Genomic DNA, 24107 nt, shown 5'->3' on the forward strand with positions numbered 1-24107 from the left:
CTAGCACGGTGTGACCATAGGGAAAACCGGACCAGAGAGACAGTAAATTGATCATGATTGATGCTCTGAATAAGCTTCGTGAATTCCTATGCACAGTTAGTGATTGGAACAACAAACCCGAAGTACAATCTATCCCTGAACAGATTTCCCCTCGTCGGCAAATCATGTAAAAGACCAATATACGATTATAGGTAGTAAAATGTACCTCCTTGAAGGTTCCTTTTGTTGTTTCTGAAGATGGACCAGACTGATGAAAGATGGGCCAGACAGACCGCGAATTCATAATTATCCATTGAGCATTTAAAGTACGTATCGTTTTATCCCTTGGACGTCATATTTCAACAAGTTTTGTGAGAAACCACACCAAAACAATTCCAACATTTTGTATTTTCACTTCTACACTTCCTCTAATCATAGCTTAAGGTGCGAAGGTAGCATGAAATGCCACTAACATATTAGAAGCTGAAGGTCACACCGAGCATTGGCTACATGCATATGGCGTTACGGTGTAGTCAAGAATCGGCGCACATCATCTTTTTAAAGCGGTAAATTATTTGTACACCCGCTCAGACACAATAGCTGAAAGTGTCGCCTAAGTGTTGCAATTAATTCTATCAACTGCGTTCTCACAATCTAACGCCCAGATGGTTTGAATACACCAACCTGTACCTGTACGGTGTACAATCAGCATAACGGCGGAACAGGGAAGTTGCTTACGACGCAGGTCAATATAAGTGTGACCATCAGGGCAGTAAAAAGCAAAGTCAATGGGAGGTTGTGCGTCCTTTGAACACATCTCCCCCCACACATGGTGACGTCATCGTTCAGGCGCTGTCGTATCAGCGTGCTCGGGTGCCGTACGAAATCAAATCAACAGCCAGCATCATCACAGCAAGCTTGGTCGTTACACACCGACACGAGACAAACCGCGTGTTGAGAGTGAATTGCATCTGATAATCTCTACTCCAGTGTCGCTCTCACTCTCTCTCTACTCCCTGTCTGGGAGCCAAACATGATCGTGTTTCTTTTGCTTCAATACACCGTCCTCTTTCCAACCCGATAGGCTCTTCTCGGCTGCCGTCTGCTCTGTTTGTGCCCTTGTTGTTGAAACCTGATAAGAGCAATCTCCTCTCATCGAACGTATGAGAAGAGTATGACAACAACCAGACCCCACCAGGTCCGACTGATTGTTGTCCACCAGCACCACCACAACCACCAGTGGCAATTAATTATTCAGTAAGCTTTGATAGTAAGCCACTGCGGTCTCAGCAGCGAGAAGCGTGCTCTGCCTGCTCTGCTCTCTGAAGGAATGGACGGACCCCGTATTTGAACTGTGCGCCACAGTTCGCGCAGCGAACAGTGCCTGCCGAACAGGGACCGGGAGTGGATGCAAAACAGCTCCGCAAAAGTACAACCAACAATGAACTCGACTGCAGCGAAAGTGGTGCTGGTGGCGATGCTGCTGCTAGTGAGCACGGCCCTGGGTAAGCAGATAGTCGAAAGCCAGGAGCGTGCTGTGCCCTACTACGGGACGGTAAACGATCAGCCCGTCGTGGGCATTCTGTCCCAGGAGCTGTCCTACCTGATGACGCAAAACTATGGTGACGACGGGTACGACAGCTACATTGCGGCCTCGTACGTAAAGTTTGTCGAAGGTGCCGGAGCACGCGTTGTGCCGATCTGGTAAGTGTGTTGTGTGCTGCTGCTTGTGTGGAAGAATGTTCCGGAATGATTGGACGCGCGTTCCACTCCCCCCTCCACAGGATCAACCAGCCGGTAGAATACTACCAAACGATAATGGCCAACCTGAACGGGGTGCTGCTTCCGGGCGGTGCTACCTGGTTCAACCAGAGCAACGGTTATGCCGATGCCGGCCGACACATCTACGACATTGCGATGCAGTACAACGAGAACGGTGAGTACTTCCCGCTGTGGGGTACCTGTCTCGGGTTCGAGCTGCTCACCTATCTGGCGGCGAACGGTACGGAGCATCGGGCCCACTGCCGATCCAACAGCCAGGCGTTGCCACTGAACTTTAAGGACGATTTCCGCAAGAGCCGACTGTTTGCCAGCGCCCCGAACGATGTGATCGACATCCTGAGCAACGAACCGGTGACGGCCAACTTCCACCAGTTCTGCGTGACCGAGGCGAACCTGACCGCGTACGGGCTGGACGAGGAGTGGCGCGTAATGTCGGTCGATCGGGACTGGAACGGGATGGAGTTTATCTCCACCATCGAGCATAAGAGGTAGGCCGTCAGCATCACGATGTAGCGAGCTCCTTGCCTCGATTACGATGTTCATTTCTCTCTTTCGTACAGCTACCCGTTTTATGGCATTCAGTTCCACCCGGAGAAGAACATTTACGAGTGGATACAGAACAAGAACATCTCCCACACGGCGAACGCCGTTCGGGCGGCCCAGTTCTTTGCCGACTTCTTCATCGCCGAAGCGCGCAAAAGTGACCACAGCTTCCCGAACGAGGCCACGCTGGAGAAGCACGTGATCTACAACTACCAGCCGACCTTTACCGGGCTGCAGCGGTCCAGCTTCGAGCAGTGCTACATGTTCCAGGGTAACTATTCGCCTGACGCGGATGACGCGGATCCGGATAACAATGCTTCCTCCACCATCGTATCCACCCTAACATCCTGCATGCTTCCCTTGCTAACCACTACCATCACCTTGTTGTTCCTGCCGCCTGTGCCACTTTTCTAATCCGTTTGCCGCGCTATTCGCAGTTCCTTTTGTTCGTATTATTTGCTTGGCCGTTTGCCAAAAAAACGCTTTATCATCGGTGCATTTTATGTGTCTTTTGCTTTTGTTTTAGAATCACCCAAAGTGTTGCCCAAAGTGATGAAATCCAAAAAGGTCGTGCTGAAGAAAAAGATCCTCCAGCGTGATCCGCCAGCCACCGCTGGCCTTTAATTGCCATCGAGATACGGATAATTGAGCGGACGGGAGGGCAACAACATTGTTGCACACACAATGGGCTGTGTGCATCGTTGTGTGTATTATCGTTGGAATTAAATCTTAAGATACTGCTCCTGCTGCTGCTGCTGCTGCTACCTGTTGTAAAAAAACAACGCAGATTTGCTGATAAGAACGACACTGGCTACTATCTTTACTGATTGGCAGCAGAGCAGAAGATGAGACAGATGCAGTCAGATTGGCTATCTTAATTAATCGAGCTTCTGTGCGGACAGACACAGACAAACACACGTCAAGAGTGTAGGAAAACAAGTAGATGAGAATTCACGTGCAAGCAAAGTTGATGGATGATTTGTGAGTTTTGTTTTATCTTTTAATTGGTTTATCACATTTTCTTATATATTTTATCTCCCTATTTTACTCTTCGATTGGATCGCTAGTCAACACATTTCGCATACCACTATCCTTTTCTGCGTCCCATGACGGACAGACTCCGGTGATTTACCCTTTGTCCGTGCTCCCCTCGATTTTAATCAATCCGCTTCGATCAGGTTCAACATGTTGTTCAAAAAAAAAAAGCGTTGAGTCACACTCGGCGGTAGCGGTGTGGTGGAATGTGTGATTTTAAGCCAAACAACACCGGTGAAAGGTAAATGCGACAAACAAAAATCCCCCCCGGTCTCAAATATTGTTCCCGTTAGGATGGAATTTGTTTTGTTTACGCTGTGAGGTGCTTCCCCGTGACTGGTGTCTTACTTTTTTCCCTTGCTTGACTGTGTACTTTTGTGTTTATGATGCATCCAATGCTGACGATGCTCACTTATCACCACCCCGACGGCTGTCCTCCTCCTCCAGCAGCTGAACGTTTGCGATCAGTTCGTCTAAATTGACATCCTCCGGAACATTCGGAAGGCTTTTCTGTTGGAAGAAAGAGGGCATTTATTAGGGCACTTTATTGTGTACCTTCTCAACGTCCCCACCGTTCTCCACTTACCAGTTTGCCCTTTACCACCTCGCAGTTTTTCTCCTGGTTTGCCTTTTTCTTCTCGAACTCATCCGTCGTGGTGGCTAGCTCGTGGGCTTCCTCGAGGAAGCATTCCAGCCGGCTCACTTGCCTCGTCTCATCGGCACACCGGAGCCGCAGCGAAACCACGTCCGAGCCTAGCGTAATGGCTTGCGTTTTCGCTTCCAGCCGCTGCGCTTCTCGCGTGTACAGGAACTCTTCGAGCAGCGACATTTGGGGGCGCTCCAGGCACAGCCCGGTGTGGAGCCGGATTTGGGCGAACTGATCCAGCAGCTCCTGCGCCGGATCGGCAAAGCTGAACACATCGATGCCGAAATCTTTCAACAATTTATCGTTCTGCGCATCTGCGGGGTGGGATTTAAAGGCGGAAATGTTAAGTAAAAGAGTTCTCCCCGGGATGTTTACGTCGGCACCGCATTACTTACTAAGGACGCGCACTTCTTCCAGCGTTTTGCTAATAGTAACGCGTCTCGATGTGTCTGCGTAATATGCAAAAACGAGTAAATATGTAATATAATTTTGATATTACACAGTTTTTACAAACCTTTATCCATTATAATAATTATTTAAACTGTAAATATATACTCTTTGCAGCAACGGCCGTATATGGGCTCTGGCGATCAGTTGTTTATTTTGATTTCTTTCAAATCGATTTGACAGCTACTGACATGACGGCGTTATAAGCGGGAGCGTTACCAATCGTGGGATGCGTTATAAGACGTTTCATAAGACGTTTGAGGGTTAGAATTCCAAATTTCCGTTTGCAGAAGGATAAAATGAGTTTGAATGTGAAAAATGATTTGATGATTTTTTTTTAAATCACTACTTATAGGACAAAATAATTTTAAATAGATGTGTAGTATTGTTATTAAATGGGAGTTTTATTGGTCAAATAATTATGTTTCGATGAGTTCTTACGATGCATTGCTCTTTTTTTATTTAATTTTTTCTTGTTTTTGCACATTACTTTAATAAGTGTAGAACACATTTGCACGTAAATGACAAAGCCACTGCGCTAGCTGGCTCCCAAATCCCGAATTGCATTCTACCGCCCTACGTAACGATTCCCGTGTGGTAAACGATCCACTCAACGTACGACGACACGCGCGTATACACACCGGGCACTCCGTTCTCACACCCCAGCACCGAACCGTACGAAACGATGCCGACCTGCGTCAGCCGCTGGCCATCGAACTTCACCGTCAGCGGCCCGCCGGAATCGCCCTGGCAAGGGTTGCGCCCTCCCTCGCCCGCCACACAGATCTGCTGATCGCGTATGATCGAACCGTACACCCGGTGGCACACGGCATTCGGCACGATCGTGTTGGTGGCGAAGCGCAGATCGAGCCGCATCTCGTCCACCAGCTCCGCGTAATCATCGTTCGATTGAGCGCCCCAGCCGGAAACGATCGAATCGTACCCGGTAAGATCCACGTACGAGTTGGTCCACGAGGGCAGTCGGATCGGTTGCACGCGCGCCGAAAAGGTGAGCGGCTGTGGGAGGCGTATCAGTGCGATATCGTTCAGTATATCGACCGGATCGTAGCCCGGATGTAGAATGGTGTCGGCAGGTTTGATCGCCACCGTGACGATGTCCGGCGGGAATGGTATCTGTATCACCGATTGGCCCGGAACGATGGTTGCCTCCTGCATCCCGTACAGGCAGTGTGCTGCGGTCAGGATGAACCGATCGGCCAGTATGGAACCACCGCACAGCGTATCGGACCCATCGGCAAAGATGAGTATGATGGACACAAGGTGCGGGAACTGATCATTTTTGGCCACCGTACCACCGGCCACCTTACTCAAGGAGGCCCGATCGATGATAAGCTTCGGACGGTACAGGGCCGTGGATGCGGCCGAGAGAATGGATGCCGACGGTGGAACGGGCGGTCCGGAGACGTTTTGAATCACCGTCCAAAACATGCCCATTTTCGGAGGTTTTGAGCGGCGGTACGTGGGCGACGCTTCGCCATCGGTGGCGCACAGCACTACACACAGCAGCAGCAGCAGCAGACACCGAACAATGCTGCCCGAGGACATCCTGAAGACCAATACCGAACCAATGTGCCACTTCACTTTTTACGCGACCCGTACAGTTTCACGAACGATCTGAAAAGGGGAGCAACCGAGCGGGACAGTTTTATCGAGAGTGTTTGCGGTATCTTTCAGGCTTTTTTGTTTGGTTGTTTTGCGCGAAGAAGATATGGGAAAATGTGCTGGTCGATCGATGATGGTGATAAGATTGGTTTCTTCGCCGTCTCGGGGTCGATCTCGGAAGTTGTCAATCAAGCGGGCCCGGGCTACCGCGCATGCTATCAACATGCCGGTTGGAAAGGTGTATCGGGTACGCCATCCAAGGGTTAATTTGGCTGAAATTGGTGAATTCTTCAAAATTTCAAGGTTTTTCCGTTTATTGAAGCGACATTTAAATGCTTTCTAATGACGTTGAATCATGTGCGATTTTGTACTAAACTTTGCTCGTTCGGGAATTCCATAGTAGGTTTTTAAGGGGGGTATGCAATCAACATGCCATTGAGGTTGACGACCACGTTGGGAGATTGCCTTGATCGTGTTATCATTCAGCAGTAGTCTTGGTATGTACCATCCGGCAATGATTCACCGTCGCGGAACATGCACCTTACAACTCCGAAACAATGTTATATTTTATGACGTCTACGTTTTAAGTTTTTGTTATGCTCATGTCTATTTTGAAGATGTATGAGTTTGATTGCTAGGAATAGAAATAGAATAGTAGAAGGAGGAGAGACAGCGGAAGTCACGAAAGAACGTGGCGTTGAGAAGAGATTCTCTTGATGCTGCCCTAGACACTAGCCCTATGTGTTTGACAACACTGATCTAGGTTTCTATCCTTTTATTATGGTGTATTATTGTGGTGCATTAAAATATAGTGTTAACAAAATTTTAATATTCTCCTGCAATAATATGATGCTTTCACTAAATGAAATGAAGCTATTATCTATGATAAAAGGATATACATTCATAGAAAGTAGTACCATTGCCTTGTTTGTAAGGAAAGCATCCTCACAGTAGATCAACTGGTAGAGTACCTCATAAAGAGTCAAATTGATAAACTTAGTATTGTGACCCGACCTGCCGAACTTGCGATCGCCGTTACTGCAGTCACTCACCACTGACAGTCCTGTCAGCGTGTTGATGTGTTAGTGAGAGCGGTTCGGCAGGATAGAGCAATGATCGCTCGCCAGGCCAACGAACGGGATCGATGGTGCCGAACACGTTGGATGTAACGGCACTTACAAGAATGTCCTCGGTGTAAGCAGTCGATTCTTAATTCAAGTTCTTAAAAATACATTTATATTAATTGATAAAGTTTAAATACGTGTGCAGTATATGTAGCTAGTAATACCAAACATTAAATATCACAAAACCCCCGTTACAACACAAAACTTAGCAGCAACGGTGGTGCTGTATGTCGACTGTCAACAAAGTTTTCTTGGCCCCAGTTCCTCTACAAACTGCACAACTTAACGTCTGATAACCAGGCACTAGTAAAAATAGCACATATTCTTTATCTGATTTCTACATACCGGTGATGAAGATATGCGCTTTGGGAAAGAATCACCTTGAGTGGTGACTCTTTGATGGTTCTTTGGTGATTTTGGTATCTTGCGCTGACAATTCGTGCCGACTAACGGTTCCACAAGAGGAAAAAGATCTCATGTTGTACTGCTTATATTCTTCAGAGGTTGAAAAGTGTATGCATGTTGATATGCATAGTATAGCTCCTAAATTCCTGTTATTTTTAACTTTATTGGGGAACATTGACAACTGTTTAAATGGGAAAAAAATAAAAAAAAAAAACAGAAGAAAAAATACTGCTCCTCGCTCTTATTGGGAGCTGATCGCTTGCTCTTATCATACGAAAGGAAAAATGACGAAGAGAGTGAGTATCCTTTCTCTCACTCCTTCCGCTACCTTTGAGGGATGCAGAGACCAATCTAAACGCTACTCATTAATCAAGAACGTAATGCAAAAATTGCAGATTTCCCAGCCCCATTCTCAATAGTGTAACAAACTGGAACGTTACAAGCGTTACGTAATTGATGGATGACGCCTAAAGAAAAAAAATACTCATGTCTTCCCTTATCGGGCATCGCTCTTAGTGCATGATGTTGGGCGTACGGTTTGATATGATTTATTTTCCTTGACCAATTAAACCAGTACCCCAATAATACTGCTGCTTTAGTTTGGCCAAAGATTATCGAAATCTAATTCGGGTTAGGAAAGCTTGCGCCCAACCACGATAAGAAGCATGAACCTATTTCCGCAGCAAAACAACAACAAACAGTCAAAAACATCGGGTTGCTATGCTACAGTATCCGAAAAGTCTAGACAACACTAGCTCACGCAGAATTACCTGTAGAGCCCTTTGGGGTAAAGGCGTCCCAGCGAACCGCCCAATCAGCTGAATGCTGCAGCTAGCCCGGCACCGTAGACCATCCAATTTCTGCCGAAAAGCGCGCGTCCAACGATTGTTTTCGACCTGGTGGTGCGATTTATTGCCCCCATCGTGCTGTAACCGGATTGCGCTTATCGTCCAACCGTTCCTGGGAAGATTAACGCGGTCCGTGCAATTGTCCGATCGGCCCATGGGGTACAATGTATATAAAGGCTGCCCGAACCCCCGCTACAGGACATCAGTTGAGTGCGTCTTCAGTCACACACCTCTACCATCCGTCATAAAGAATGAAGCTTGTTGCGGCGTTCGCTCTCGTGGGCCTGTTGGCCACCCTCGCCAGTGCCCGCTCGCTGCTGGACATCGATCCGGCGCGCGTCAAATCGATCGAAGAGTACGATCGCTACTGGCGCCGACTGCCGGCCGAGCTGCAGTACCTGCGCACGGTGGAGCAGCCGACCCGTCGCATCACCAACGGTCAGCTCGCGACGGCCGGCCAGTTCCCGTACCAGGCCGTCGTGTACAGTGAGGCCGGCGACGGGTACTACAGCCTGTGCGGTGGAACCATCCTCACCACGACCTACGTGCTGACCGCGGCTCACTGCGTCACCGACGACTTCGATCGGGCCGTTACGGGCGGTATCGTGTTCCTCGGCGCCACCGACCGCACCGTCTTCCAGTCGACCCAGCAGCGCATGTCGTTCGGCAATGCGGGCATCCGCGTCCATCCGCAGTACAACTCGACCAGCATCCGCAACGACATTGCGACCGTGCGCCTCGATACGGCCGCCATCTTCAACACGTACGTGAAGGCGATCGATCTGCCCGCCCTGTCCGATGCGCGCCAGTTCGGCGGCTTCGAAGGTACGGCATCCGGGTTCGGGCGCACCGCCGACACAGTGCCGGCCGCCTCGAACGTGCTGATGTTTGTGCGCAACCCGGTCATGACGAATGCGCAGTGCAACGCGTACTGGAGCACGGCCGTGGTGCAGGCACAGAACGTCTGTCTCGATCCGTACGGTGGGCGGTCGGCTTGCCACGGTGACTCGGGCGGTCCGCTGGCGGTGCAGGACGCTGGGCGCAGTCTGCAGGTGGGCATCGCTTCGTTCGTGTCCGCCAACGGCTGTACGTCCGGTGCGCCGTCCGTGTGGGTGCGCGTCTCGTACTTCCGTGACTTTATCAGCCAGAACTCGAACTACGTGTTCCGTGCTTAAGGTGAGGAAGCGTGAATTGGTTGAGCGATTTTAACGTTTTCAAAGAGATTTAAAAATAAAAGGTTTAAGGAAAAAGGAAGATAAATAACATTTTGAGGTGTATTTCTTTAGAAGAGAAGCGCTTGCGAAGGTCTTGGATTCTTGAAGTCATCCTTCTCAGCTAAACGCCCTTGAATGAATGAAAAAACGGCTTATCCATTCAAATGAAGCTAATCCTCACGATAGAGCTAATCGAGTGAAGCCGGCTGATTACATATTCTAATGCCCATTACATCCCATCCCAGTATCTTGAGTCATCTAATCTTATCGGTGTGAAAAGTGTGAAACAACAATTCCAATTAGATTAGACGATTAGACCAATAGGTCCGTCTGTGTAATAAACAAATATAAATATAAATATACAATTCATTCATTCATGTCACCGTTTTGAGATAGGTTGTTTATCTGGTCCCAGCGGGTGTATGTTTGTCCACTGCTACTTTATCGCTATCCGCCGGTAAATCTTGCTTGCTTGTATTTGAACCTAAAATCAAAAGAAATCTCGCTGGTGGAATGTTTATCGCACTGAGAAGTTTTATTGCAGTCCCCTTTTCCTATGTTGTTGCCTATTGGTTGAGAAAAACCGTTACCGTGCTGGCTGATGAATTAGTGCTGCATGGTTTGATTATTGCTGAAAAATTACTACAATTACAGCACAATTAAAGTAATAGTAACTGTGGATCGGAAGCTTTTGATGGAGTGCTATTTTGGCATGGGGCATGGAGCACCTCTTAGCGCAACGGCATTATGGTTACTTTTATTTGCATTTCTTTCACTTCTAGGAGGTGTCATGAGGTAACATACTAGCGGAGAGGATTGTTAAGCTTTTTTTTTAATTTAATCCGTACATTGTACAGAAGTGTTACACAATCCACGCCCTCAAAATACGTCCCTTCTTGGCGCTCTTGGACTAAACGCCTGAAAGTATACCTTGCGAAGCGGAAGCCCTTTGCCTTATCAAGTTGGCTGTGTGATTGTATGAGTGTTGGTAGGCGTACACGAAAGCGTCAAAAGAGTTAAAAGAGCTTTCCACATTTAGACTGTGCTCTGTGATGGGTATGGGTTGCGTTCGGGGCTAGTAAATATATTCTCTAAGGCCGAAAATACACGGACCGGAATTTCGCGGCCGCGGAATTCCGCCTGCTGTCAAACCCATATACAAAGTGTCAACGGCCAAGGACCGTAAAGATATCAGGTCAAGTTATAAGCCCGTTTTGACAGCTAGGTGGAAGAAGAATCGACGAAGAAAACTGACAGTTAGTTTTCCGCTTTTGGCGAACGCTTCAAGTTCTTGAAGGAAAATTTCCATTTGAAATCATGGGCTGTGTTCTAATAAACTAAAATATTCACCCAAATTGATCTCCACCAAATATTGACCATGCAATGCGTAAAAAATCCATCAATACATATACAAGCGGAAAACCATCTGTCAAAATCGGAGCCCAGGGGGGGGATCGCCAAAAGCGCTATAACTACACCTCATTATACATTCCACCTTGGTCAACGGCAACTTTCCCGAACTGTCATATCCATACATTTTTCAGCAAGCGGAATTCCGCGCCCGCGAAATTCCGGTCCGTGTATTTTCGGCCTAACATTTGGGAATAATGGGTTTTGATCGATATTGACAATTCGCCAACTAGCTTAACCCGAATGTTGGTAGTGATGGCAGTGAAGCAAAGAAAGGAGATCTTCAAGGATCCCTGATAATGAAAGCTTCCTTCGATGCTTCTACCAAAGACAGGAAGCTGTATCTGCAATTGGCAGCAAAAATGTTGTTTTCTTGGGCATCACTTTTGTGTGGCGAGATTGATTTTCGTTTCTCTCAGAATAGGGCCCAGAGAAATGTTGACGATTGGTGAACGTAAAATAGGGCAATTGGTAAACAATGTTCTCGGCGGCTACCAAACTTACCAGCATGTAGCATTGGTTTAACAAATCTTCATTGAAAATTGGGAAGAAATTAAGTTGGCGCAAGTCGATCAGTCTAAAGTTCTCAGCAAACATAACTCTCCTTACGTTAATCTCAATAGAAGTTTTTCTTAGATAATGCCTTTGGACGCCCTGAAGGATGGGGATTTCTATGAAGTTTGTTCATGAAGCCTTGGAACGAAGATGCGTCAACGTTTACTGATACAGGAACGTTCCTTGGTTATTTATCGATCTTTATGTCGACCAATACACTGATTGTATTCCCTGATCTTTATCCTGGAGCATCAAGAAAATGTTCAAATCTAAGCTGATGATCATGACCTTTCATCGTCCAATCATTCGAACGGTATGCAAACCGCATGGCAAAGCGCCTGAAGTAATGCTTCCTGCGTGGCATTGTATTCTTCTTACAGCTTTCCTTTCAGTTTTAACACGCGATGACCGTCCTTTCACTGTAAATCGCACTAAAATTCTATCCACTGCTTCATGCTACTAAAGGTCTCTGCCATACGAAGTCACCGGCTAAATGATGATGTTTGAAAAGACGTGCTGCCACCGGAAAGGCGGGAATTGCCCGGTACAGATTTGCGCATATTATCGCACCTCGGCAATCGCTTTCGGGAAAATCCAAACCACAGTATTTACGGCATCAGTGCTTATCGCGCGCCCTCCAAAACCACGACAAAATACGATCCCCATATCTGCTGATAGGTGGGCCGCAGTATAAAAGCTACTCCCCGACCGCAGCAACGGTATCAGTGTAGTCCCCCCCGACACGGCGGAACGGAAGCAACCAGTAACGACGAGATCAGGATGAAACTTGCGGGAGCATTTGTTATTGCCGGCCTGCTGGCCGTCTGTTCGCTGGCCAGTGCCGAATGGATCGACATCGACTGGTCGCAGGTGAAGCCGATCGACGAGTTCGACCACTACTGGCAGCGTCTGCCGGCGGAGATGCAGTACCTGCGCCATGCCCGCCCCTCGGCGCGCATCGTCAACGGGCAGCAGGCGACCCCCGGCCAGTTCCCGTACCAGGTGGCGCTGCTGAGCAACTTCGGCACCGGTACCGGTCTGTGCGGTGCTACCATCATCACCAACAACTTCCTGCTGACGGCCGCTCACTGCGTGGTCGGTGGCAACGGGCAGGTGGCCATCGGTGGCACCGCCATCCTCGGGGCGCACGACCGCACCGTGGTGGAGCCGACGCAGCAGCGCATCGCCTTCGCGCAGAGCGGCATCTTCGTGCATCCGAGCTACAACCCGTCGACGATCCGCAACGACATTGCGACGGTGCGCCTGAACACGCCCGCCACCTTCAATGCGCGCGTCCAGCCGATCGATCTGCCCGCCCGCTCCGATGCGCGCACCTTTGCCGGGGTGGAGGGTACGGCTTCCGGCTTCGGCCGCACGTCGGACGCTAGCACCGCCACCTCGCCGGTGGTCATGTTCACGCGCAACCCGATCCTGTCGAACGCCCAGTGCAACAGCTTCTGGAGCACGGCCGTGGTGCAGGCACAGAACGTCTGTCTGGATGCGACCGGTGGCCGCTCGCCGTGCAACGGTGACTCCGGTGGCCCGCTGGCGGTGCAGGACGGTGGCCGCAGCCTGGAGGTGGGCATCGCTTCGTTCGTGTCCGCTGCCGGCTGCGCGTCGGGTGCACCGTCCGTCTGGGTGCGCATTTCCTTCTTCCGCGACTGGATCCAGCAGAACTCGGACTACGTGTTCCGTCCTTAGGGTGGGTTAAAGGGAGTGGGTGGAAGTCGCGCCGTGACTTCCGTGTGATGCATTTACTAGGAGTTTGTAATAAAATTATTGTGATTATTGAAATTCTCTCGGTTTTCAATTCATGTGGCCGCCTAAACTAGTGAAAGCTATGGGCAGTTTTGATGACGATATGGGACCATCCATAAAATACGTAACGCTTAAAGAAGTGCGTGAGTTTGTTCTATCGTTTCGATTTGCAATATTGGAGATGAGCAAAGGGACTTGTATTACACTGAGCAAAATAAGGTGCTCCAAAAACTCTGTAGGAGACATCCATAAAAAACGTAACGCTAAAAATAGCAATTTTTAACCCTTATATTCTCTAATGTAATAAGATGTAATGCAATGAAAGTAAGATTGATTGATGATCTACGGCGCAATGTCGTCCATATTTTATTTTATTTTGGTGGTATGAAGAAAAAAACCACAGTTATTTTGAAACATCATTTTTAGGCATCTTTCCTTTACAATTCAAATAATTTCGCTACTGTGGATGTAACATTGTAATTTTAAACGCCAAAAATGGTACCCATTGCAACAAAAAGTGTGTTTTTGCGGGGAGCTCTGCTTTACTATTAAGAATATGGGGAAACGCTCCGGAGGACCCTATTTGACACACTTCAAGTATATAAGCAAGTAATTTTCCAACGCTTAAAAGCATGAGAACGCCGGTCTCGTAGTACAGTCGTCAACTCTTACGACTTAACAACATGCCCGTCATGGGTTCAATCCCCAAATAGACCGCGCCGCCATACGTAGGACTGACTATCCTGCTATGGGGGGAATCAATTAGTCACTGAAAGCCAAGCCCACAAGTAGTGGTACAAGGCAGGCCTTGACCGACATCGGTTGTTGAGCCAAAGAAGAAGAAGAAGAAAAGCATTAGAAACTGTCCGAAAGGTCTAAAATAGTGATGGGTATAGTTGGCATAAATCCGGAGTCGACTCCGATCTGACTCCTATAAATTCGGAATCGACTCCGGAAGGTAGGTCCGCTCTGCATTATCCGGAGGTGTTCGGAATCGCCCGGAATCACCCGGAGACGTCCGGAGTCGTTCGGAGTCGTCCGGAGTCGTTCGGAGTCGTTCGGAGTCGTTCGGAGTCGTTCGAAGTCGGAGTCGTCAGGAGTCGTTCAGAGTCGGAGTCGTCCAGAGTCGTTCGGAGTCGTTCGGAGTCGGAGTCGCACGGAGTCGTTCGGAATCTTTCGAAGTCTTCAGAGTCATCCGGAGTCGTCTGGAGTCGGCCTAGGTTGGCCTTCGAAACAAAGGCCTGTATAAGAAGTGCACGCGCAAAGTGAAAGACAAAAAACACAACGAAAGGAATTGTCTGAGCACAAGCACAAAGGCTCCTGTTGACTCCGACCAACTCCGATTCCGGTCAACTACGGACGACTCCGGACGACTCCGACTCCGATCGACTCCGGACGACTCCGACTCCGAACGACTCCGCACGACTCCGAACGACTCCGGACGACTCCGAACGACTCCGGGCGACTCCGAACAACTCCGGAAAGCTCCGGACAACTCCGGACGACTCCGACTCCGGGCGGATCTAGTGGTTCCGTTTTGCCGGAGTCGGAATCGGACTAACAATCAGCCGTACCGGCGAACTCGTTCGACGAGAAACATTCGTCGCTCATGAGTGGACAGGGTTGTACCGCTAGGTTGGCCAGTACAAAATCTATACGGTTTTCTAATTTTTGATCTAGAGGGCTATGAAATGAGTGAAAATGAGCGTCGCGGCGAACGTTCCCAGGAACGAACGAGTTCGCCGGTATGGCTGAATAGTTGGAGTCGGATCGGAGTCGTGGGTGCGCTCCAGTGAGCACATCACTAGTCGAAAACTGTGTCTCATATGTGAATGGATCAACAAGTAACGAACCCCGTTAGCTCACTTTTTAAATAACCGCACCTAGGGCGTCCTTGAACAAGTACTAAGAAACACTGAAAATGGAAGTTTCATCTCCCCCGCTGTGTAGCCTAGACATTGATCCTTCGGATTGATGTCTGTTCTAGACATCATTAACATGATCTGGCAGACCAGTACGTCTCCTATTATAATAAGGTAAAAAAAGCCTCTTCCCTTCTACAACAGCTGCTTCCAATCCAATCCCACATTTGCTCTGCTTCGGAATGACGGTCTCACCAAAACTAACAAATGCAGTGCACAGCCAAAAGCCTTCCACTCGATCGCCCCTATCGTTCGATTGCCATGACCTAAACTTGGTTAACCATGGCCAAAATGCGTAGTTAGTAGTGTTTCATCGACCTTATGCTTAAACATACAAGTCATCGCTCTACGTCCAGTGATATCTTACCGCTAATCTTCATCGCTTGAACATTATCAAAATTTTAAACTCGTCCATCGGTCCCAAACACAAACGATAAGAATCGCTATATCCCTGATTGGCCAACAAGCAAAAAACAATCTCCTCAATAAAAGTACCGCAGCACCATATCTTCGATAGTAAACGGTCGATAAGAAATGAAACATTGAATGTGGTGCTGTTTGGTTTGTTTTGCTACTAAGAAAATCCTTTTGCTGGATAAACCCGTGAAGGGTGGAATTTCCCTCCGAATGGCAACCGACGTCATGGCCGGCTGCCGCCACCACCAGCGTTATCTGCCTCGAAGGATAGTCCGCACTGTCATGCAGGCTGTCGCGTTAGGTTCGCTTGCGTATAAAGGTACCTCACAGCCTGTGTCGTGTAGATCGTCCGCAGAACCTCAGCGTGTGTGTGCAAAGATGAAGGCAGCCCTGCTCGTAACGTTGGCCGTGGTGGCGGCCGCCAGTGCCGAATGGATCGACATCGACTGGTCGCGAGTTAAGCCGATCGACCAGTTCGATCACTACTGGCAGCGTCTGCCGGCGGAGCTGCAGTTCCTGCGCCACGCGCGGCCCTCGCAGCGCATCGTCAACGGGCAGGAGGCGGTGCCCGGCCAGTTCCCGTACCAGATCGCGCTGCTGAGCAACTTTGCTGCGGGCGGGGGCCTGTGCGGTGGCACCATCATCACGAATACCTTCATCCTGACGGCCGCGCACTGCGTGGTGGATGGGGCCGGTGCTCTCGCCACCGATGGTACGGCCATCCTGGGCGCCCACAACCGGACCGCCACCGAACCGACCCAGCAGCGCATCGGCTTCGTGCGCGACGGTGTGTTTGTGCATCCGAGCTACAGTGCGACGCTGATCCGGAACGACATTGCGACGGTGCGCCTGAACTCGCCCGCCGTCTTTAACGAGCGCGTGCAGCCGATCGAGCTGCCGGCCCGGTCGGACAGCCGTACGTTCGCTGGCATGATTGGAACCGCTTCCGGGTTCGGGCGCACGTCGGATGCGCTGCCGGGCGCGTCGGATGTGGTCATGTACACGAGCAACCCGGTCATGACGAATGCGGCCTGTGTCAGCGCCTGGAACATCATCCTCGTGTCGGACCAGAACGTGTGCCTGGATGCTACTGGTGGCCGGTCGGTGTGCAACGGTGACTCCGGCGGTCCGCTGACCGTGCAGGACGGGGGCGAAAGTCTGGAGATCGGTATCGCTTCGTTCGTGTCGGCGCAGGGTTGCGCCTCGGGCATACCGTCCGTGTGGGTGCGCATCTCCTTCTATCGCGATTTTATCGAGCAAAACTCGAACTACGTGTTCCGTGCGTAAATCCGGGAAGGACGCTGCCAAGTCCGTTTCGTTGTAAATACAGTAGGAATAAAAATGAACATTGTGTTTAATTTATTTTTATTTGTGCCTTTCAAAACTCTGCTCACTCGACAATATAACGGTCGGTTCGAATGTTGGGCCGGTTTGTTCGGTGCGGTGGCATAAACTGCGGAGTAGGCGGTGGCATCGTAACTGTCGTATCCGGAGCGACGACAGTCGTAGTTGGCGGTGGTGTCGTGGGAACTGGCGTCGTTGTTGTGGTGGTCTGAGGCACACCGGTTGTGGTCGACTCGGTTACTGGTGGCGGCGTTGGGAAGAAGTCAAAATCGTTCCTTATCGTAACGTCCGAATTAGCCTCAATCCAGGCCAGGTACGTGGTAAGTCGCGTGTACACTGCGGGACGGTCCAGATCACACCCCAGCGCCGATATGAACGACAGCAGCCCGATCACGGTTCGACCACCGTCCGCATCGTTCACCGTGAGCGATCCTCCATTGTCGCCCTGACAGGGCGACCCGTCGTCGGTCGAGACGCAAACGTGCGAGTCGGCAATGCCGCCCAGATACTGCAGCCCACAGGCCGCATTGCTGATGACGGATCCATTGAGACGGTGCAGATTGTTGAGGGGCAGAATTTCCGGTGCATTCTGACCGAGTGCGCCCCACCCGCTAACGGTCGCGAGCTGACCGGTGAACGGTGAATCGGCCTGCCGCCAGTTGGGCAATCGGGCTAATCGGATGTAATCTGTAACAAAGGGACAGCCAGCAGGGCGGTTATCAGAAAGGTTGAATTCCACGCGGCGGATGTGGCGATAGCTGCGCTATCGCGCTGGCGCACGTGGACCCCGACTACTTACCGCTCAGGATGGCCGGGCGGGACAGCCGCACCAGCGCTATGTCGTTCAGGTTTTGGCTCGGCACGAACGCCTGATGCACGATGACGTCACTGGCCATGACGATGTCCTCGACGTTGGTCATGTTGGATGCGCCGAGCAGGACCGTCGTTGCACCGGGGCTGTCAGTAAAGCGGGGCACTATTAGCAACACGGTTTGGTCCTTTTGGGAGAAATACACTTACTTCAGGAAACAGTTGGCCGCCGTTAGCACATAGTTCAGCGATATTAAACTTCCACCGCACCAACGGTTGCCGATGGGCTGCTGAATCATCAGCCCGGCCGCGTACGGGATCTCGCCCGGGGCCACCGGTACGCCGCCCCGGATGCGCGGTGTTTTCTGCACCGGCAGCGGGATGTGCCGCCCGGCAAGGCCATCGTGGCTGGGTGCGCCACGGACGGACACTAACGCCACACACGTGCAAACGAGCGCCAGCAGAAGGAGTGTGGGAACGTGCGCCATCTTGACACTGGTGCGCGGATCGTTTATGACTAGGTCGTAACCGGATTAGATTAACGCGTTTTATACCTGGCTTTGGCTAACAAAACCATTGATAGCCCAGGCGGGGGATGAGTAATTCGTGCGAAGCCTTCTCTGATAAAGGCCCCGAGCTGTGGGCGATGTTTTTTTAATCGGCGATGTTTTGTGTGTGTTTGTAGTATCAGGGTTGTATCGACGTGAGCCAGCTTGTACTAAGAGTGGATTGTACTAAGAGAATGTGAAATTTATATAAATTTGAAAGAAAGGAAGTCAAGCGTTAACAACTTTTTGGCTGTTGTGGTGGGTGTATTAGGAAAAAAGGGAATGTCTTATCTTGTTGGAATACATACACCAATAAAGCTTATTATTACATTCTGGCTAGTCTGGATAAAGCAAAATGTCTACGCAGAATGCCTTCGCCGAAGTTTTGCAAAAATTGCTGCCGGAAATGGTTCATTGGTAAATATGGTATTTAGTAGAATCGTACCATAGTAGAAAATTTAGATCAGAATTTGAGTAGGTTCTAGAACAAGGTTAGGCTCGGGAACCGTTCCATTCGCAATACAGATCCAAGTATAGTTTTGAATAATTATAATTATATGGGAAGCTGTTTTAGGACTGGCATGGGTTTGACATCAGTTCCAGGAATGGTTTGAATATGGTATCAGTTCCAGGATCGACATAGGTTCGGGATTAATTCTGGGTATAGAATGGGTTTGAGATCAGTTCCAAGAATGGTTTGAATATGGTGTTCCAGGTTCCGTACAGGTTCGGAATAAATTATGGAAATAGAATTGGTTTAAGATCAGTTCCAGGAATGCCATAGGTAAGATATCAGTTCCAGGACAAGAATACAGAGTCAGCTCATGGGTTGGTATGGGCTTAGGATCAGTAACAGGACGGGTGTGGATACAGGATCCGTTCCAGGATCAAAACGAGTTCAGGACTAGTTCCAGGGCCGATATTTTACAGGATCACTTTCACCCAAATATAGGGGCGGTATCGCGCTATCTATATTAGGTCTAGGACCTATATGGATTGTGAATCAGTTTCATTATCGCTATTGGTTTGTTATCAGTCTTAGAATCGGCATCGATACGACTTAACAACATGCTCAGCACGGGTTCGAATCCTAAATGGACTGTGTCCCCATACGTATGACAAACTTTCCTGCAATGGGTACTCAATCAACAAGGCACGAAAGCTTATCCCACTAGTGGTATAGGCGCAGGCATTGACCGACCACGGATGTTGTGCCAACGACGAACAAGAATCGGTTTTGGTTGAGGATCAGTGCCAGGATTGGTATGGATACATCATCAGCTCCAAAACTGATATGGATTCAGGATCAGTTCCAAGACCGGTTTAGATTTTACATCAGTTCCCAGATTGATATGGGATCATAATCAATACAAGGACCAAGGCTGGTATGGGTGCAAGATCCATCTCAGATCCGATTATCAGATCCGGATTATTTTCACTTCCGATAATGGTTCAGAATTAGTTTTTTTCTGAATCTGCTCGTGATTTACAGAGAACGTGAGGATTCACAAAAACCTGTTCCCGTACCCAGGGATTATTATGTACCCACGAAATTAGTTTGCCTAACCCTGTAATCAGACCGAATTAATTATCTCAGAACAAATCAACCCCAGAGGACCTAATTCTGCAATAGCAATATTGAATAGCTCATTCAAAATCTCCAATAGTCCTACCAAAATTTTGATAAAGTTGTTCAATGTTAATTCCCTATTCATCTGCAAGTTCACAAGCTCGTTAAGACAATTGGAACCATCGATATCGACACAATCTATTACGTTATCAATTTCTGCCAACAACAAAAATCGCATCTTTGTTTACACAATGATGAAGGATGCCCAACTCCGCCCCGCGAAAGACGAGCCAAACAGTTGCCGATTAACTCACCGTCTCGATAAACGCCGCAGAGTGCGATTAACGAATACCCCCTTACATCTGGTATGGCAAAGGGTCATGCTACTGTTATCGCCCTAGCCGTAACTCCCTGCACCTGACATTCTGTTGTCTGGTCTGGTATACCCACTGGTCTGGTGTAGCAGGACCCACGGTGACGTCTAATCGTCCGATCGGGGTTTTGTTGCTAGTGTCATACCATTCCACCGATAGCGGAGCATGTTGCGGTAGCGAACAGATAATCATCAGCAACAGGTGTGAGGCTCGCGTGAGCAGATACAGAGCAGAGATTGGTGGGTTGGAAAAACCCTGCGATGTTCCTGATCGTCCCAAGCGCTCTCTCGCATTCTCTCTCTCTCTCTCTCCCTCTCTCTGGTTAAAGACATTCCATTTCTCTCTATAGAGCTTAGGATGTTTTGCTTGTTTGGTTACTTAGATGTCGGAGAAAACTTATGGTTAGATTGGATTAGCTCACAACGCACGCGCTCCAACATTCTGCTTAGCGGACCTTAGCCCGTTGCTATCGTAACCAACTACGCACGAAGTTGGCTTTTTTTATCAGCTCGCAGGTTCTCTTAACGATGACGGGCAGTCTAAGATGGCGTACCGGAGCGCTATATCGATAACACGTAGGCGAGGTCGGGCGACGACTCCCGGGCAACGTTAAAAAGCGACTGCCCGGACCGGCACACGCTTAGTGTGAGCCTGCGTGAGCCTCAACGATGAAATCCCTGTTCGTGTTCGCCCTGCTGCTGGTCGCCGTGGCGGCCTACGCGCCCCGCAACAATCAGCGCGTCTTCGGCGGCGACATTGCCACCGCCGGCCAGTTCCCCTACACCGTTGGGCTGATCACGCGCATCAACATTCTGCTGACTGGTCAGTGTGCCGGTTCGCTGGTGTCGGCCAACTTCATCCTTACTGCTGCCCGTTGCGTCTCTGGGTAGGTTAATTCTCCCCCCCCCCCTCCCCCTCCTCTCCTGTTGTCTTGCTGATATTGATTTCCTGTTGGTTTCCTCGAATAGTATTCAGAGTGCCGTCGCCGTGCTCGGTGGACTGCGCATCAATGAAGCCAACGAACCGGGCGCAGTGCGCATCACCGTGACCGACTTCATCATTCACCCGCAGTACGAGGCGGAACCGGACGTGTTCGACGTTGCTCTGGTGCGCCTGCCGCTCCCGGTGCCGTTCAGCGACAACATTCGGCCAGTGCGCCTGCCCAACCTGCGCCAGGTGGAGGCCACCTTCAACGGCCAGCAGGCAACCGTGACTGGCTGGGGCCGCTTTGGCGAGGGTACGGCCAACTCGGAGGTGCTGCGTTTCGGTCGCTCCCAGGTCATCTCGACGCTGGCCTGCCGGCTCAGCCTGCCGACCAACACGATCCTCGACCAGCACGTGTGCACGGACGGTGCGAACAGCTCGCCGTGCCAGGGCGATGTCGGTGCCCCGCTGACGATCGTGGACGCGGACGGCATCACCACCCAGATCGGTGTGTTCTCGTTCATCTCGATCCTGGGCTGCGAGTCGGGCCGTGCCGCGGTGCACACGCGCATGTCCTCCTATCTAACCTGGATCGGCGACAACTCGGACGTCGAAATTCGCGATAACTTCTAATCCAACCGCCTATAAACGATAACAAACAACAAAAAAAAACACTACACGGTTGACAAATAAACACGAAACCGACGGGACTATCTTATCGTAATCACCTTCTCCGGGGGGATTGATCTGGAAGGCTTGCAATCTGGGGGAAGTGTCGAAAAGTCCACCAGGACCAGGGGTTCTTCCAAGGGTTTTTGTGGGTTTGGTTGTGCTCTTTTCCCTATTGCCTAAAGCATTAACGCGTTTGTATAAAAATCTCGCCCGAGCACACCGTCCGGACAGTCGGAACGTGAACAGACGAACGAACTGAAGTACGATCGAGATGCGGAGGTGCTCTCTGTTGTCGGTGCTGGTGCTGGTGGCAGCAGTCTGCGCCACGGAGGTCGTAGGCATTCGTCCGGCGCTGCGCCAGGATGCCCCCCGGGGTCGCGTTGTTGGGGGAGCTCTCGCCACCGCTGGACAGTTCCCGTACGCCGTCGGGCTGGTAACGCACACCGGAGTCATCTTTACTGGGCGCTGTGCGGGCTCCCTCATTTCTGCCAACTATGTCCTCACGGCGGCGAGCTGCGTGCAGAGGTTGGTACACAGAGAACGCTTTGCCGAAGTCGCTGGGATATCTTAAAACGGTACCGCTTCCTTTCTAACAGTGCCACGTCAGCGTTTGCCTACCTCGGAGGCCTGCGGGTGGACGACCAACCGGAGCAGGGCCGCGAACGACTCCTGATCGAACGCTTCATCCTGCACACGAGCTTTGTGGAGGGGGGCGAAAACTTTGACGTTGCCCTGGGGCGGCTCCCACGCTCTGTCAGCTTCACCGATCGCATTCGCCCAATACGGCTGCCAAACCGACGCCAGGTGCAGGCCACGTTCGCGGGCCAGCAGGGAACCGTGTTTGGGTGGGGCCGGTTCGGCTCGGGCATTAGCAATTCGGCCGAGCTGCGCTTTGGTCGGGCGGAGATCATTACCAATCTGGCCTGCCGGGTCAGCCTGCCGACGAACACGATCGGCGATGCGCACATGTGCACGGACGGGTCGGTCAGCTCGCCGTGTGCGGGCGATAATGGGGCACCGCTGACGATTGTGGACGCGGACGGCATCACGACGCAGGTCGGCGTGTTTTCGTTCAACTCGGTGCTTGGGTGTGACGCTGGACGGGCCGCTGTGTATACGCGGCTGTCGGCCTACCTGGACTGGATCGGTGCCAACTCCGATGTGACTATTCGGGATAATTTCTAAACGGTTGCTAATAAAATAAATTGAAAATTAAATGGTCAAATGTTTTCCATACATTAATCCTAAGAATAAAATATAAATGTATTTTTCTCAGTCTTTCTTTCTAACCAGTCATATAAATCAAAGTAAAAGGGAATAGATTCAAATTGAATATTTAAGAGTGGAATGATACGGTATAAGGCCGTACCGAGTAGGGAGTGGAGAACTCTTCCTATACCTTCTAGAGACTTCGGATCGATTCCCGTTCCAGTGGAGCACTGCTACCGAGGCCAATCTGCAATGATTTCCAACATTAAAAATAGATTCGCAGCAAAAGCACACCTGGTAGAAGCGCGACAACAAAACAAAAACAGCGCATAGCTTATCAGGCACAGGCCTCCGTAAGCCATCAAGCGCCATTACTTTCCAGTTTGCATTGATATATTGTCGTCAGAACATGCAGCATTTTCCCTGGCCAATCACGATCGATAAGCAGTATTTTTTTTAAGAGAAAAGATCGAACACGGCGTCTTCTCTTCTGCTTACTTAGGCGCAACAATCTTAGTCGGCTTTGCCCTAAAGACACAATATGTGCGTTGTTGGTGTACTCACCATCAGGATCTAGTCAGTGTTGAGTATGAGGGCTCAGTCTATATGGGGGCTTGAAGTTCAAGCCTTGAACCCATGACGGACATGTTGTTAACCGGCCCGATTCTCATCGACTGTCGATTCGTACGTCTTGGGCTGCAAGGAATGCTATCCGTCGGTCGATACGTGCATCACCAATAAAGGTCCTGGAAAAGACATAAGCGAGTAACCATCAACTACACGTTACACGGCAAATTATATTGTAAAACATTGTTCATCATGACTCTTCCAGAAATCGCCTATTCTGTTGATGTTAGGAACGCAATTTGACCATCCGAACGCTCAACCTGGACTGGTTAATGCGTGCTTGCGCTAAAATACAGAGGTGTCAAACACATGAGCCGGTCT

General features: G+C 50.0%; 8 protein-coding genes across 9 annotated transcripts; 5 read left to right on the top strand and 3 right to left on the bottom strand.

Moving 5' to 3' along the window:
• Positions 1-767: 767 nt before the first annotated feature.
• Positions 768-3270, top strand: LOC1277260 (gamma-glutamyl hydrolase A). Of its 2 annotated transcripts, XM_316706.5 has the most exons (4): positions 768-1683; positions 1764-2249; positions 2322-2575; positions 2831-3270. In XM_316706.5, the coding sequence occupies exons 1-4, from the start codon at positions 1388-1390 to the stop codon at positions 2926-2928; spliced, it is 1134 nt and encodes a 377-aa protein (XP_316706.5). In that variant the 5' UTR covers positions 768-1387; the 3' UTR covers positions 2929-3270. The 2 variants fall into 2 exon arrangements, with proteins under 2 accessions (XP_316706.5, XP_061499231.1); XM_061643247.1 differs by having other exon boundaries at positions 1187-1683; positions 2322-3270.
• A 1-nt stretch (position 3271) lies between these two features.
• Positions 3272-4621, bottom strand: LOC1277261 (uncharacterized). Its single transcript, XM_316707.4, has 4 exons — positions 4500-4621; positions 4381-4434; positions 3926-4299; positions 3272-3849 (listed from the first exon to the last, which is right to left on the bottom strand). Exons 1-4 carry the CDS (start codon positions 4507-4509, stop codon positions 3748-3750), a joined length of 540 nt encoding a protein of 179 aa, XP_316707.3. The 5' UTR covers positions 4510-4621; the 3' UTR covers positions 3272-3747.
• A 370-nt stretch (positions 4622-4991) lies between these two features.
• Positions 4992-6110, bottom strand: LOC1277262 (brachyurin). Its single transcript, XM_316708.5, has one exon. It carries the CDS (start codon positions 5996-5998, stop codon positions 5009-5011), a length of 990 nt encoding a protein of 329 aa, XP_316708.5. The 5' UTR covers positions 5999-6110; the 3' UTR covers positions 4992-5008.
• A 2509-nt stretch (positions 6111-8619) lies between these two features.
• On the top strand, positions 8620-9695 carry LOC5667010 (brachyurin). Its single transcript, XM_001688900.2, has one exon. The coding sequence runs from the start codon at positions 8684-8686 to the stop codon at positions 9605-9607; it is 924 nt and encodes a 307-aa protein (XP_001688952.1). The 5' UTR covers positions 8620-8683; the 3' UTR covers positions 9608-9695.
• Positions 9696-12311: 2616 nt separating this feature from the next.
• On the top strand, positions 12312-13405 carry LOC1277264 (brachyurin). Its single transcript, XM_316711.5, has one exon. It carries the CDS (start codon positions 12392-12394, stop codon positions 13310-13312), a length of 921 nt encoding a protein of 306 aa, XP_316711.4. The 5' UTR covers positions 12312-12391; the 3' UTR covers positions 13313-13405.
• Positions 13406-16033: 2628 nt separating this feature from the next.
• Positions 16034-22002, top strand: LOC3290209 (polyserase-2). The gene is made up of 3 exons (XM_316713.5): positions 16034-16987; positions 21015-21240; positions 21323-22002. Exons 1-3 carry the CDS (start codon positions 16087-16089, stop codon positions 21909-21911), a joined length of 1716 nt encoding a protein of 571 aa, XP_316713.5. The 5' UTR covers positions 16034-16086; the 3' UTR covers positions 21912-22002.
• On the bottom strand, positions 17057-18387 carry LOC133391551 (collagenase-like). Its single transcript, XM_061646480.1, has 3 exons — positions 18073-18387; positions 17852-18009; positions 17057-17739 (listed from the first exon to the last, which is right to left on the bottom strand). The coding sequence occupies exons 1-3, from the start codon at positions 18348-18350 to the stop codon at positions 17099-17101; spliced, it is 1077 nt and encodes a 358-aa protein (XP_061502464.1). The 5' UTR covers positions 18351-18387; the 3' UTR covers positions 17057-17098.
• A 154-nt stretch (positions 22003-22156) lies between the features above and the next one.
• On the top strand, positions 22157-23167 carry LOC1277265 (collagenase). Its single transcript, XM_316714.5, has 2 exons — positions 22157-22475; positions 22547-23167. The coding sequence occupies exons 1-2, from the start codon at positions 22222-22224 to the stop codon at positions 23133-23135; spliced, it is 843 nt and encodes a 280-aa protein (XP_316714.5). The 5' UTR covers positions 22157-22221; the 3' UTR covers positions 23136-23167.
• Positions 23168-24107: the final 940 nt, after the last annotated feature.

Source organism: Anopheles gambiae, chromosome 2, assembly GCF_943734735.2.
Source record: "Anopheles gambiae chromosome 2, idAnoGambNW_F1_1, whole genome shotgun sequence".
In the NCBI taxonomy this organism is placed as follows: Eukaryota; Metazoa; Arthropoda; class Insecta; order Diptera; family Culicidae; genus Anopheles; species Anopheles gambiae.

Bases quoted from the DNA above. Each gene is read 5' to 3' on its own strand.
- LOC1277260 (XM_061643247.1), top strand. From the start codon at position 1,388: ATGCAAAACAGCTCCGCAAAAGTACAACCAACAATGAACTCGACTGCA. The intron at 1,684-1,763 runs GTAAGTGTGTTG...CCCCCTCCACAG, and splicing joins GCACGCGTTGTGCCGATCTG to GATCAACCAGCCGGTAGAAT. The intron at 2,250-2,321 runs GTAGGCCGTCAG...TCTTTCGTACAG, and splicing joins TCCACCATCGAGCATAAGAG to CTACCCGTTTTATGGCATTC.
- LOC1277261 (XM_316707.4), bottom strand. The intron at 4,300-4,380 runs GTAAGTAATGCG...CCCACCCCGCAG, and splicing joins GGAAGAAGTGCGCGTCCTTA to ATGCGCAGAACGATAAATTG. The intron at 3,850-3,925 runs GTAAGTGGAGAA...TTCTTCCAACAG, and splicing joins AGGTGGTAAAGGGCAAACTG to AAAAGCCTTCCGAATGTTCC.
- LOC1277262 (XM_316708.5), bottom strand. From the start codon at position 5,998: ATGTCCTCGGGCAGCATTGTTCGGTGTCTGCTGCTGCTGCTGCTGTGT.
- LOC5667010 (XM_001688900.2), top strand. From the start codon at position 8,684: ATGAAGCTTGTTGCGGCGTTCGCTCTCGTGGGCCTGTTGGCCACCCTC.
- LOC1277264 (XM_316711.5), top strand. From the start codon at position 12,392: ATGAAACTTGCGGGAGCATTTGTTATTGCCGGCCTGCTGGCCGTCTGT.
- LOC3290209 (XM_316713.5), top strand. From the start codon at position 16,087: ATGAAGGCAGCCCTGCTCGTAACGTTGGCCGTGGTGGCGGCCGCCAGT. The intron at 16,988-21,014 runs GTGCGTAAATCC...AGCCTGCGTGAG, and splicing joins AAACTCGAACTACGTGTTCC to CCTCAACGATGAAATCCCTG. The intron at 21,241-21,322 runs GTAGGTTAATTC...TTCCTCGAATAG, and splicing joins GCTGCCCGTTGCGTCTCTGG to TATTCAGAGTGCCGTCGCCG.
- LOC133391551 (XM_061646480.1), bottom strand. From the start codon at position 18,350: ATGGCGCACGTTCCCACACTCCTTCTGCTGGCGCTCGTTTGCACGTGT. The intron at 18,010-18,072 runs GTAAGTGTATTT...CTTTACTGACAG, and splicing joins GCGGCCAACTGTTTCCTGAA to CCCCGGTGCAACGACGGTCC. The intron at 17,740-17,851 runs GTAAGTAGTCGG...CCTTTGTTACAG, and splicing joins CCGCCCGGCCATCCTGAGCG to ATTACATCCGATTAGCCCGA.
- LOC1277265 (XM_316714.5), top strand. From the start codon at position 22,222: ATGCGGAGGTGCTCTCTGTTGTCGGTGCTGGTGCTGGTGGCAGCAGTC. The intron at 22,476-22,546 runs GTTGGTACACAG...CCTTTCTAACAG, and splicing joins GCGGCGAGCTGCGTGCAGAG to TGCCACGTCAGCGTTTGCCT.